Raw genomic sequence first — 15288 nt, 5'->3', positions numbered from 1 at the left:
AAGATGAATAAATATACACCACTAATGCACCAGTCAGTGTCACGTAAGCAAACGTGTGCATGTTAATGAAAGCACAGTTTTTTGGCCCTACATTCATCATATCTGAATATTAATGTAAAATTCACTTAGTCTCTTGAATATTTGTTCTGTAATGAACTCTTTAATCTGAAATATATCTGTTTTGAACTTGAACTAGGGAAAATAAATGCATACTGTCCGAGTGCTAAATGCATAAATTATTATACGGTATATATAGCACACTTATCACAATCATCTGCAATGCAAACCTTGGTGGTTATGCAAAGCATTCATTCAATCACCATCACTAAATGCAAATCCAGTCTTTATCTCTTAACAGAGAACAACTAAAATGTCATAAAATACTTCAAGCTCAAAAACCATACAGAGAAGCTGGAAATCATCTGATAATGTAGGTAATATTTTTTCTAACTACACATAAATATATTACTATATGAAACACTTAAATTGTTAAATAAAAGTCTAATTTTTCAAGCCAAATATGAACTGATGACTTTGTGAATTGTTTAAAGGACTAATGTGGCATTCATGAAAATCTTATTACTTCTAAAAAAAGAGCTACTAAACATATATGGAGATTCACTAATGAAAACCTTGACCCTTTTGCTGACAAGTTTAAATTTTTTATTGGTGCAGCTGTGAGTCAAAATAACTTACTTCTGTCTATGATAAATGACTTTCACTATTCTGGCATCATTGTGCAAATGTGGTGTTCTTGATCGATTTACTGTGATGCATCTGTTGTACTTCATGCTTCAAGATTTACTCCTGGGATTAACTCCAAATCCTTACAAAAAGCTGTTCAGAGAACTTTTACAACATATTTGTACTTGCAACCTTTAGCTAGATTTACACATACCAGCTCTAAGCTTGCCTTAAATTTCACAGGAGGGTCACAGCAGGGTCTCAGAGGTGAACGGAGCTCACCTTGTCTCACAAATGTCTGACTGGTGTCGAGGAGGATGTCACAACCTTCCACAATCATGCGCTCGATAGCAAGGTTCTTGCGGATGTTCTCAGTGTCACTCACCTCATCGTGCATCACTCTGACCACACAGAGACACAAAGGTGTTACTGTTTTGACTTCTTTCTGCCTTTCAAACAGCTCAACAATGACCCTCTTCTAGTGATAGGGTGAAGAATTTTCAAGAAGGCTTCATGTCTATAAGATATTACCTGGACAGCTCTTCAAGCTTCGACTTGGCAAACTCCAGACTCTTCCGCTCTACATGCTCATGTGGTGTGTGAGCCAAGAGTTCATGTAGAGTTATAATATAGCGTGGAATCTGTAGAGAATAATCCAGTTTGTGAATGTTATTGTAAAGTGATAAAACGATGACCAATATGCAGCAACACGAAAATGATATTTAGTATAAAATGATGCTCTTTTTATTGTCCGGAAGTGATGGCCATACCTGAAACATAGGGTATGTGAGGAAGGTTTCGAGCATCCTTCCCTCACACGCAGCATTAGACTCATATTGTTTCAGGAGCTTGTCAAAATCCCTGTTCTGCTTACAGTTCGCCAAAACCTGCAGGCTGTACTGGTGGTTTCGCACAAACTCCTGGTAGATATTCAGCATAGGCAGCAAAATGTCGAAGAGATCGGCTAGACATAGAGAGATAACCTCGTCAGGAACTTTAACAGTAAGACGGTTTGACTTGAATTTATTTGTTTTTAATATTCACTGATATGCAGTGCTGAGAAGAGTTTAATTCTTCACTTAAAGAATTTATGACAAATATTGCAGTCAATCTACCAATTCCATATATTTGTGTCAAATTATCAAACCAAAATATTAAACCAACAGGAAAAGAGTTAAAAAACAAAACGAAAACTAAAATCTATTATTTTTATACATATAGAATATTGCCATCATCTGCTTGTTTTTCAGATGTGATATGACATTACACAATATTCTCAAACTAACTATAGTTTGAACATTCTTAAAATTAAAAATGTTACAGTAATGTTGTAGAAATGTTTGCAAACGGTATATAACATTTTCAGAGCAGTGATAAAATCTAACCGGTCCAACAATAAAAAAAGAACAAAAAAACAGTTTCAGTGTTCAGAATACATTTTTCTTACAAAATAAGTTTTAGTTATTTACTTTCTGTCAAATCTATCTGACTAAAAAGAACTCGCCCCTAATCTGAGAGCCAAGGTCATAAAACAAGCCAAGGTTTTATTGGCAGGATTGGAGAACGCTTATCTTGACCTTCAGAGCTGGAATGATGAGACATGGTTTTGTGAGGATTACATTGTAGTGAGAGTGGATGTGTGTCTGCAGACAGTGAGATAGCGTGAAGACACGTCACTGACTGTGTTTAACTAAGGCGCTGTGCATCAATGTGTCCTTGATGTTTGCTTGACAGCTCACAAGACTTCTTTTGCTGAGGATGATGGTAAAATGCAGCAATCAGGATCTGAATAGAGAAGCTGAATGGAGGTTGCTTACCTAAAACCAATGTGGGCCAGTTTGCTATCCGTGCTTTCAAGCCTTGGTGGAATATCTCGTGCAAAAACATAATTGTTTCACTATATAGAAAAGAAGAAATAAGCAGGGTAGTCATGTATAAAGGAGAAAAAAACTCATCATTGTGCTCTATATACTTATAGTATATTTCATATTTGTATTTAACATGCATATCTTTTTAACTAATGGATAAAAGTAGAACTAAAAAATGTTTGAGAAGACAACCTCCTCCAATACACACACATGCCACACTCAAGCACACACCTGTTGAGGAAGATGCTGCTGACATCATCATGGCTAATTGGAGGTTTTTTCGAGCTAGCAGCCATACGGAGAGGCCTGAGGAAGCAGTTAACCAAGATGGACAGCTGATGGACATACTCAGTCTCAGCCTCTACCATGTTAAAGACAATCTGGTTTCTTTTTCTCATGCTCTCTGCATGAGGAGAGCAAATGTAGTCCTGGACAATGATCTTCCACTTTCTCCGGCACAGCCAGCCTCGCATGAAACTCTGGACCTAGAGATGAAGTAATATTGGAAAATTGTCAAACAAATAAAAGCTTACAACTCAAAAATGTCAATCATACTGAAATTGTGAAACTAATATAAGATGACAAACTGATAGTATATATTTATATATATATATATATATATATATTTGGTATATTATATATATTATTATATGGTATATTATATATATTTGTTCTTGTCCTATTAGCCAAGTTCATGTTATAGACTGCGGTGAGACACTATGTTGTCCCCCCCTCCCAGTAATCATTTTGCTTTCTTGGATTCTTTGCCATGTAGTGCTTGTGGCATTAGCAGAACTAAAACATTTGATCTCTGATCGTTTAATGATATGGTGACAGGGTATTTTCTGTTGCCTAACTCAAATAACCCAGGGAGGTAACAAGTTAACATGAGCTATCCTTTGTGATGTTGGAATGCTTTCTAAATAAAATGGTGCTCAAAACACATTTTTTTGCAAATCTGCTGATGTTCTACTCATTTGTAGCATGGTTTTATAATACAATGCAGAGATCATACATTTGTAGCCAATTTTGAGCTAGATGAGTTTTGTTCTTTTTCCACAAACTATTCACTTATACACTGAAAGCACAGTGAAATGTTTCTCTTTGCATATTCAAGCTTGTTAGGAAGACAGAGTGCAGGATCGGCTAGGATACAGTGCCCCCGAGAGCAGAGAAGGTTAATGGCCTCGTACAAGAGCCCTACATAAGCAACTCTCATAAGGTAATGTATTAGATCTGGTGTTTTTTGCTGCTGTGAGAAAATGATAAGACATGTATCTACCTTTTTAATCTTCTTGATATCTGGATCATCTTCCTCTTGGTTTACTTGGTAAGGGCGCATCCTTTCCTTAGTTTTGTTCAAGGCTACAATCTTCAAGAAAATGTAGAAAAACAGGTATCATAAAAAGTGACACTAGCAACTCTTAAAAGTCATATATTTTTTAATATAAATAGTCTAAAGGAATACATTTGTTTGACTCTTAATGCATTGTACTTGTAATATGAGCAAATATTTATGTATCCAAACTGCTTTATCCTGGTCAGGATGGTGGAAAATCTACAGCCTATCTCCGAAGACTACATGTGAGAAGGAAATACATGCTGGATAAGATATGCATCACAGATAAGCAGATCACCATTCATTTATACCACACAATTTATCTATGCCAATCCACCTAAAGACATGCTTTTAGGTAACGGAAGAAACTTAAACACACACTCAAATACTCTATACAATTCATACACATCTTTTTTATGCTGCATCGCATGCATATTAGCAACAACTAGCATGACAGTATGCTAGTATTTAGGCTCATTAAAATCATTTTGAAAAATGGGTTTTTTTTCCAACCCCATGTTGCCTCTCCTGATATAAAAAAAGGAAAATGTAAATTCTTTTAGAGGACAGAATATATATTTTTTTACAAATAGTGTTTTATTTGTGCATGCTGTTGAATGTATGTATTGTATTCACGTGCAGCAATTTTGAACCATTTATACTATACTACTACAAAATATATAAGTTTCAAATACACTAAAATGGTTGCTGAGGAGTGTACTCTCTTCTGTAAGTTATATTAACATAAATAAAATGTTCTGATTGATCAAAACAGAGAACATACAGGCCTTAAACACATTCAGTTAGTTCAGTCAGAAATATGGGTCACTAAGAGGATGTGTGAATGCACTCACAGTAGATAAACATCTCACTTCCTCTCCTTGGACAATCAACAATCTTCACTCAGAAGCCTACATCAAATGCCACATCACTGTGCCTTCACCAACTCTTTAATCTATATGCAAATTATGGTTTAAATGTCCTATAGGTCATTATCATTGAGTGTGTTTCATGGATATTGGCCAAACAGTTAGATAATGTCATGCTACTGAAGCAATAGTCAAACAGAATGAAGTCATCTGAATGAAGAACAGTGGTGTTTAGGGGCTAAAACAAGCTTTAAAGATAAATGTGTTAAATTATATTTATTACCATTTATTACCAGAATGTGACAAATGCTCAACTCTCTATATATTTTTTTGACTATAGACTCTAACTGTTGAATAAATTTTATGTAATGTAAATGTTTTTTTTTTGCCTGTGTTTTCTTTAATAAATACCATTAATTTGCTAAAATTAATTTCTATGCTTATGATTTATGTATATAAGTTCTTTAAAGTGCCAATAAATACATCCTCATCCTGATTCACTAGGGCAAGGGTACATGTCTACCCTCATAGGTGGTGGGACCAGACAAGCAGTGCCTGAGGTTCAGTGAACATATGGTGCTTTGCAGGGTTAATAAATGCTTTAAGGTAGATGATGGGTCTTGGCCATTTCTTGGCTTTGTAGTTAAGCTTTAGAATCGGAATCAGAAAGAGCTTTTTTTGCCAAGTATGTTTGCAACTACAAGGAATTTGTTTTTGGTGACAGAAGATTCCAGTTGCACATAAAAAAGTAAACAAGGAAAAAATATACATGAGTATTATTGCACAGAAAAGTACAGATTAAATTAGTAAAATGTAGTATCGCACATATGTTCATTTTTTTGAACATTGGGGAGAGCATGTAAATGTACATGAGGTAGATTGCCTGGGGAAAGAAAATGTTATTGTGCCTGGCTGTCTTGGTGCTCTGTAGCGTCAGCCAGACAACAGAAGTTCAAAAAGCATATGGCTTGGATGTGAGGGATCAAGAGTGATTTTCTGAGTGATTTTAGTGGAGCAAAATTGCAGTAGTCACAAAATAGCATGGGATTGAGGTACCTCAGTAAACAGAAATGGATGAATCCTTCTGATGTTGTACACAAAAATCAGCTGAGTGTGTCAGTTTAGCAGTGTGAAGGGCAGCTGAATTTCCATGGTTACCCTAGGGGCATTGCATAGCAGTGGTATAAAAATATGTAAGGAAATGATCTCACCAAAAGACGTGCATCCCCTCCACGTCATGTGATTTGACTGACCCTTCTGGTAAAAAGAAGTATTACCTTTCCATATCACAGATCCTTGTCTTTGCTAAATGTAAGGATGACAGTTAAAGTTTTAAAGTGATGACAAAAATGGCAGTTTCTCTGGAATATCCTGCACTGAAAGTTCTTGGAAGTTGTTCTAACACAGATGATGTCGATGATGTGTTCCAGGATTTAAGCAAACGAAGAGAAAGGTGATACTGGATAGTAGTTGATTATATCTACAGCATCCAATGTAGGTGTCTTCAGAATGGAAAGTAGCCTTGTAATCTTGAATGCTTATGTATATGACTGGATGTTATGAAGCATTAATGATAATAGAGATAGGGTAGGGGGTCTGGTAAAGTTGAGAAGTTTAAGATGCTCTGCAGCATTGTGGAAGTAAATGGATCCAAAGGGTAGGTAATGGGATTACATGGCACAATGACTTGCAACATTCCTTCTGTTGATAGAGGAGAAAAATCAGTCAGAGTAAGTGAAGGGTAATCCTGGACTTCGGCGGCATGATCCAGTCTCAGTTAGTGCCAGATAGGAGAGAGAGGTAGTTCAAGAGCACACCTACTACACCTGTTTGAGACTTGAGACAACAGTGATAAGGAGATGCCGTTACTGGTAGTTCAGACTCTGGCTTGTGGAGAAAAGCTTTTGGATCTGTGACATGTGTTGACAGAGATATGATTGATAATATATTTGTCAGCAGTTCAGACTGAAGTTAGATCAGAAGGTCATAGGGCTTAGAGGGAATAAGTAATAAACACTGTTTCTAAACTAAAATTAACACTTTTCAAAATTTAATTTTGCGTCGTTCCACTACAGATACCATAAATATATTTCAGTAATATTTCACAACAGAATCAAAAATACAAGACCAGGTCTAACAGAGCCAAGTAGATTGCACCCAAAGATCACAATCCAATATTATTAGAGAATAAATCTAGAATAGATTGGATCACATTCCTCTGAGGGAAACCCTCCAGCACAGCATGCAGCATATGGAAAGGCCCAGCAGTACACTGCAGTGTGACTTTAAACATTCCATCAGCTAAAGTAATGCATTATGCATTAAGCATTATGTTGCATTCAATGAGCTGAATCTAGTTTGTACACTGTGGTGAACAAGTGTTGCTCCCCATAATGAAGAGCACAATTGTAATTGTTCTATATGCTATGAATTTGCTTTACGTATATTTGAGATAATTTGGTATCTCTGCCACACACCACAAACAGAAGATTTTTCAATTAATCAGCCGAACTTTAAAAGCAATTCCCACCCTTCAACTCCTCACAGCCTGAGGCAGAATATATTCAGCATGATTAAAGCAATACTCCAGCGATTTTAAATCTAATCCATATCTATAGCACCTATAAAGCTCTGGTCTGGTTTTCCTGCTCTGGGAAAATAATGGAATGTAGAGCACATGTATTATTGTTTTCAAGAATTCATTAGTAAAACTGTATTTTATTGGAACTACTTGTTCAGAGGGAAAATATTTTTTTCTATGGTGATAGTGTTGCAGTGTTTACTATGTTGACAGCTACTGTGTTTACTGTCTCTTTGAATTATGTTGTCCCTTTTCTTTTGCACTAAATGTTGCACATGTGCATTTTATGTAGTTAGTTCTGCGTTTTTGTGTTAGTTTGCTTAGTTCTGTACCTTCATTTTGTTTATTTATGTTGTCTTGAGTAGCACCTTTGTCCTGGGGAAACATTGTTTTATTTCACTGTGTACTGCACTGTATATGGTTGGAATGACAATAAAAATATACTTGACGACTTAAAATCTGACTCAACTTAAAATGCCTTCAAATAAACATCCTTTGATAACTGATTTATCCAAAAGCTACATTGAGACTCGCAGCAACAAAGTGCTAAGGGGCCATTCAACAAGAGCTGACTTCCACCAGCATGTGAGACACTGACCATTGTCAACAAGATGTGGGCATGTCCAGCAACACAACAAATATGAAATTATTCATCTCTGGATTTGTGGAATGCTAGCTGCTGCCTGTGTAAAAGTAAAGTTACCTTGTTGATCAACCTTAATGTTACCTTAATTGAGAGTATAACATTTAAAATGTTTAATTGATGTTCTATTTTCATATATTAAATGTTTCTTTTAATTAACTGCAATTCACAATTGACCTTAGACTTACAGTTTGGGCCAGTTTTGAGTAAATAATTCTGGTCATGGTTATGCTTTAGCTGCAGTCAGAAAGGAAGCAAACAGCAGTTAATGTGTGAAGATTCTCACCCTTGTGTTGTTACCACCTGCTTAATTAGGTGTGTTTCTTTGCTTTCGGTGACTGGCATTAGTCAGAGAGAAAGTTGCATAGATAGTCTTACACACACAGCTTGATCTTAACCTTGAACAAGGCAAAAGCAGTGAGCTAGTGATGGTCATTTTTGGGTTGAATTTATGTTACTTTGTGTTTTTTTTTTTTGACAGAATGGTGAAAAGTTGCACAGAAATAAAAGACAGCCAGGATTCCCCATAGTGGCAACAAACCTGTATGGGCTTTGCATCAGTTCTGGTGGATACAGGATGTTCCTCTGTGGAGAGGTAGGGAGAGAAGAGGGAAACAGTGGTATGAACAATGAGCATCCGTTTCAGAGCCTTGGCATCTCACTGATGAAGAGTTGGAACTAGGGAAGAATGAGGGAGACGAGGAAGACAAATGGATGCCTGGACCAGAGACCACCTGCAAGTGAAAGTTTGGAAACGTACTGCAGTACCACCCTCTTAACACTCCACTTCACTTCAGCTGTGTCCTTGGGCACAGCTGCTGGGAGGCAGGCATGGTTTCCCCTGATACCAAGGGAAGGAATTAGAGTTAATTCTTCCTCAGGCAATTCCCACCTAAGTGCAAATAGCTCAATGAAGGCATCAAAATCATAGTGGATATTAGCAAAGTGAGCATCGCATGTGGGATGGTAGAAGAGGACACGGAAGGAAAGGTGTAAGGCTCCAAATCACAGCTCAAAGTGCAGCTGCTGCTCATTGTGCAGGTTGAGAAGCAATTGGTGTTGTGTGTGTGTGTGTGTGTGTGTGTGTGTGTGTGTGTGTGTAAGACTTGCCAAGGCTGGCAGTTATAAGTTACAGGTAAAAATCATCACACATTATCTGCTGGTTCAACCTGCCTTCTTTCCTTCCACAGCAAACACTTGGCCATGCCCCCTCTGCAACCATTGCTTTTTATTTTAATAAAATGTGTTAAATATTTTGTTAGTGGTCACACGAAGACATAAGTAAGAACAATTTATGTTCCAATACAGACGGTAGGGAACCTACCTTAAAGGTAGGGAACCTATAGTAGAAATTAATGTCCAATGATCGGTAAGTATTCCATTTACAAACTATACCTACCTTTTACAGTTTGTCTAAATTGTCATTGTGTTTTCGGGTTTTGTTAATGTGTTTTTGGATTTCTCATTTTGTTTTTGGATTGGTTAAATTATTTTTGCATTTGTTCATTTGTTTTTGCATTTGTTATTTTGTTTCCAGATTTGTTAGTGTTTTTTAATTTGTTTATTTGTTTCCTGATTTGTTAATTTGTTTTGCATTTCTCGGCCACCGTACACTCGATTTCTGTTGGTGATTAAATTAATCTCAGGAAAGGCTAATTTCTTGAAAAAACATAACAGGAAGTGAACAGTTCAATAGCTGATGCATTGGTCCATATAGCAGCACACTGTATATGAGCAGGACTGCAGATATCCAGCAGAGGAGAAAATGGTTTGAACTAATATCACACAACCTGTGAATTTCTTTCCTAAAACCATACTCCAACTAGGCATAATGAATATGTAAATAAATCAAGCTAAGGTTGTGACAGGTTAATATTTATGTACTGGTTATACTGTAATATGATTCATTGTAATGTAACAATGTACACAGGTACTTATATGGCAGATGTACTATATAAACAGGTGGAGATGTTAATTTCACATTTTGGAATGAGCCTCCAGTTAAAAGTAAAAGTGTAAAATGTAGTTTTCCAAAAACTACTTGACAAATAAGTGCAGTTTTTTGGATCCTTGTTGAAACCTGTTGTAAGAGATATTATTTTGAATACATTATTATGTAGTTCATTTCTTTATGGTATCATATGCAACTATAAAGAAATAAAAATGCATTATACAGCATGTCTTTAACAAATAAAATATTGCTAGTGTTTGCACATTTCTGTGGTAAGAGCAGAAATGTGCAGTTATTGGAAAATAAACTCTGGGGAATAACTCCCAACGTGTAAGGCAACATCCAATCATAGAATATTTTCCTATAACAGTATGTCATGGTACCACAATGTTCACCAAGTGAAGCAAACTGGAAATAATTAATGAATGAAAGAATCAATATCGGTCTTGCAAAGTATCACAGTTAAATTATATATTGTGCACATATTGTTCACATAAGTCACGATTAATTTAATGATTAATCTATTTAGTGTAATATCACAAAAACAATAACCATTTTAGAACAGGGCAATCTCACCAAGAGCATAACTTTACAACATATGCTGTAATGAGTCACTGAAAGCATATCTACCTCTGCTTTGAGTCTCTCAATTTCGGTGTCCTGGTCCTCCAGCTGGGTACGCAGCTGATTGGCTGCCACCTTCTCCGTTTCCACAATCTGCACCAGGTGGATATATTTCTGCATGAGCACTTCACGCTCGATGATAATGTCTGAATAGCTGTGGGGCCAAGAAACAGATTGGTACCCAGTATTATTCTCTCAGTGAATCCAAATCTCAGATAATAAAATTACCCAACTGAAATATCTTAAAGAAGCAGTCTTGTGAAGAGAATGTTGCCTTTAAATAATTCATGAAAAAGCAGACATAACAATTATTTTAAAACCAAATTATCTAATATTTAGATTTTTATATTAAAGGAAATTGTAAATATTTTACTAAAACATTGGAGGCTGTCCCTTTGGACAGTGTGTTATACATAATGCTATAAAAACTTTCTTTCGGCTTCTCGTATTAGGGGTCGCCACAGCGGATCATCCGCATGTTTGATTTGGCAAGTTTCTACGCTGGATGCCCTTCCTAATGCAACCCTCCCCATTTATCCGGGCTTGGGACCGGCACTAAGAGTGGCTGGGGTTGGTTCCCTGACCGGAGATCAAACCCGGGCCACAGCGGTGAGAGCGCCGCATCCTAACCACTAGACCACCAGAGGACCTTACACATAATGCTATATTTGACCCAATTAATCAACACTAACGTCAGCCAACATGCACTTTATTGCTATAGAAGTAGGCAGTTCTTTTGCATTGTGAAAACACCTAAAAACACTGATTCACTCAAATCTGGCTGGCACAAGTTTTATGCCAAGAAGTCCTTTTGCCCCCGCGGTGGTGAAGTAGCTGGTTGGATAAATGGAGGTTCAGGTTATGGGGTGTGCACTGGCAGAACTTAGCTGTCATTGTCAATTCACTGCTTATAATCTCTAGCCTTATAAATGCAGAGTTTAAGAATATAACAATGCAAATTTCACTGGTAGGTTACAAAACTATGGGGATTTCAACATCTAATTTTCCGTAGCAAAAAACTACAACGTCAATAAATGTAATTGTTTAAATGCACATCTATTGCAAAACTGCTCCTATGGTTTCTAAAATCATTAAGACTTTTCTTTTTTCCTTTGGGTTAACTGTGTTTTTCTCGAAGAGCCTTGGGACATGTGAGTGTTGGGTAAAATCACTTGAAATACATTCAAACATCAACTGAAGTCTGCCACCAAATGGAGAAACAGAGCTGTAATCTTTATTTAGCCTGCTGTGGAGGTTTTCAACTGACCCTGACTCATTCATCCACTGGAGCCCAGAGCTATTAGTAAATAATGTAAAAAATAATAATGTAAATAATGCTCTTTTAATTTTTAGGCTGAAAGGGGAGCAAATTAACTTGGCATCTGTATATATTATAGTAGCTCCACTAACAGTCAACATTTTCAAATGAGCAATCTGAGAGCATTGGGGTTTAGTCCCAATACTCTGAGACACATCTGCTCATAAGTAACCCATTAATCCATCTCATTCCTGTAGATCCCACTAGTGACAGTATCCAAAATCTAAATGCCACAGCCACAGTTGTACATAAAGTGTCTGCCTGAACTGTCGGCTGCCAAAGACTGAGTGCCTCAGATTCCAGATGGTGTATTTTCGTTCACTACTCTATGCCTCCTGTCTGACTTTCACTTTGGGACTGATCAAATTTAAAAACATAGTAACAAAAATATCCCCCTATGATGCGCAACATACCCGAGGGGAACACCTGCAATAACAAAGTCTTCTGTACAGTTAATTACTTTGGCAGCAATGCTTTCTCAAGAGTCTGTGCAAGAAAGCAACAATAGTGCTTCAAGCACAGGGTTGTTTATTAGGTGCTCGTTCTTGTTTCCAGTGACAACAATAATTGCTACGTAGCATGTTTGCCTTTCTCCCTCTTTGATTTGTCCTGCCAAACATTATTCCCCGAACCTCACACACAAATGCATTTTATCCAATAACATACAATTGAACTAGCTTACCTGGCTTGTTGGATGGTCTCCACCCATTCATCACACTCTGTTTCCTCTTCGGCACGGAGCTCCAGGGGCTTCTGGCCATCGTGGCCAAACACAATGAGGAAATAGTGCTGTGGAAAGAGACACAATCAGAACATGTTGGTGGAATAACAAATAGTCAAACAAGACGTTACTATTGCTATTTGGACTGGGCCAAAATGTTTTATCAAAATTTTAAATGTACTTCTAAAGAGACTTTTAGCTGCATTTCTCTTTACTGCTTGCAAGGGATAACTGTGTTAAAAATTTGAAACTTGAGATGAAATTAAAGCTTTGGATTTGAGTTATATCAGATGGCTATAACTATTATTACTGGTGAAAATACAAATATAAACAAGCAAGTCTGATGTCATTAGCAGTTGGGCTAATGCTTTATGAGTTTAACCGGCCACAATGTCATGCAAAGTATGATAGCTGTCCTTACGCTCTGCTCTTATCATGCTTATGTAACTTGAAATATAGACATTTACACACAGCTTGTTTTTCTGCTTTGGCAAGTCAATGTTAGAGTTTTAAAAAAAAATTGGCATATTTAAATTTTTTTCTGTGCGCTACTGACTGACTGGGAGCTAGCACTTGGAAGAATTAAGATCTGTCAGGCAATAAGACATTTCCTGTATAAATTGTCTGAGATTACTGAGAGTAATCAGTATCAGGAAGCACACAATGAGACCCAACCTGCTGTTTTTTTTAAAGAAATAATTTTAAGATTTGTTTACAGGTTTCGCATTTATTGCATTTTAGTTGTAATATGAGAAACCGCTACATAACCGGAAAATTTTTTCGGAGTAAATCTTCAACACAACAGTCCCAAATGTCCTGGCCAGGTTACGCTCCTGATCAAATGAATGAACGTAATATATAATGCAGGTGAACTAAATAGTATTATTTTCTCAAATGTATACCTTAAATATTTATTCTATTACTGAAAAATACTTGTAGACTTACTTGAATAGATATTAATAAAAAGACCTTGGTCTTACTTGGTTTGTCCATTTCTTATCCAGTCAATGAATGTATGCTGCATGGCAACTAAATGAGCACAAACCTCATCTTTTTACACCATGTAGTCAATGCTACAGCATATGGCTCTTTGGATTGAGGATGAGCATGAAATCTATCTAATCTGTAAATTTGCTAATTTGCTTAGTTAATTAGCATGTTTTTTCTTACAAAAGACTAACCTGAAAAAAACATGCTAATTGCTAAGCAAATTAGACTAAACAATTTCAGCAGCTAACACAATTTGGATGTGCAGTTCATCAAACTGTAGCAAATGGTAAATATTAGCTAAATGCTTGACATTTTTATTTTCTGAATTAAACTATATTCAACTAACATTAAAGCAAACCTAGATATACAGAATGGTGTTTTTAGGCAAAGCAGCATGACTTTATTTAAAAAAGACATTACTCTGATACACCTGTATAATATAATATAAAATTAAAAAAAAACAGTATTTGTGTGATGAAAAGATTGTTGGATTTATATAAGCCTTCCACATGAGCTGTTCTTATAGGAAAAGGACCGTGTTTATGATCATAGCAGCAATTCTGGTATAAATACGCATCATCCATGTAGATTTATCCACTAAGGTAAGAGTGGGCATTGTGGGCACTTGTGTGCATAAACTGTTTTCAGGAAGAGGAAATCTTTCTACAGCAGCAGAAAAGTGTAAAACCGCTAAGTTAGCTACTATGTAGCTGTCGTGTATTTTCCTCAGAAGCATTGTTAAATTATTTTAAAAGGTATAACGAAACTTTATTTCACAAATAAGACAACAGCAAATTAAACATAGGTTCTGCCTAATGGGAAACATTAAATCTGCATCAGAACTGTGAACTTGGAGTCATTAGTAAACTTCCAATTAAAGAAGAAGTGACAACAGTGAACAGAATTCAAATGAAATTCTTGTAAACACAGATGACACTGTGGCGCATTATATACAAGTTGCAAGATAATTATTAGCACAAATTTCTTTTTTAGAATTAAATCTTAAACATAGTGTCTTGCTATTGTAGCTCAAATAATCTCCAGTGGGTTGTTTGGTATAAGGTTTTTTCACATGAATTTTGACATGCTACAAAATAACTTAAAGGAAATAAACTGAGGAAGGTGTATGTATAACAAAGGGAACAATTAATGAATGAATAGTATTAACATGCATGTTTAAAAGTCCTCAAACAAATGCACTGCAGTCCAAAAGATATTCCTAATTCTGGGGATTTTGCTTAGCAAAGGGGATAATTATGCACAAAAGGACAGATATGCACAATTCTTAGACACATTTTAGAAAAAGAAAAAGTAAACATATTATTCTTGTACATAAGCATTCCACTGGCCTCCTGTTTAATATGGAATAAAATCAAAATCCTTCGTTCTTAAAGCTATAAGCTAAGTAGCACTTTATTACATATTGTATTGTCTAGCTGAGTGTCCTCCTCAGTGATGTAGAAGATAATCAAATGCATGACATTTTGTCCCCCAAAAAAAAAAATACCGTAAACCAAAAGTGAGGATGTATTTGTGTGAATGCTGCCAAACTTTGCTGTTTCCTCCCATAAGACATACAGCATGGATCCTCAGTTAACAATGCTTACATTGTTTTTTATTATTATTATAAATTGCATTAAAACCTTTCTTGGCCTTAGCAGAAGCTCTAAACTGAGACAGTGCTTTGTAGTCGTCATTAA

General features: G+C 36.2%; 1 protein-coding gene across 4 annotated transcripts in view; it reads right to left on the bottom strand.

Annotated features, from left to right (window-relative positions):
- Window positions 1-15288, bottom strand: part of rasgrf2b (Ras protein-specific guanine nucleotide-releasing factor 2b) — a 59398-nt gene that overhangs the window by 22959 nt on the left and 21151 nt on the right. For all 4 annotated transcript variants that reach the window (XM_046842056.1, XM_046842058.1, XM_046842059.1 and 1 more), the window contains exons 2-9: window positions 12560-12666; window positions 10566-10713; window positions 3835-3924; window positions 2784-3037; window positions 2502-2581; window positions 1455-1648; window positions 1216-1325; window positions 967-1085 (exon numbers count right to left, since the gene is read on the bottom strand). In XM_046842056.1, the coding sequence (XP_046698012.1) occupies window positions 967-1085; window positions 1216-1325; window positions 1455-1648; window positions 2502-2581; window positions 2784-3037; window positions 3835-3924; window positions 10566-10713; window positions 12560-12666 (1102 nt within the window). The remainder of the gene's footprint in view (window positions 1-966; window positions 1086-1215; window positions 1326-1454; window positions 1649-2501; window positions 2582-2783; window positions 3038-3834; window positions 3925-10565; window positions 10714-12559; window positions 12667-15288) is intronic.

This window comes from Silurus meridionalis, chromosome 27, assembly GCF_014805685.1.
Source record: "Silurus meridionalis isolate SWU-2019-XX chromosome 27, ASM1480568v1, whole genome shotgun sequence".
NCBI lineage: Eukaryota > Metazoa > Chordata > Actinopteri > Siluriformes > Siluridae > Silurus > Silurus meridionalis.
This window is presented reverse-complemented; position numbering and strand designations above follow the sequence as displayed.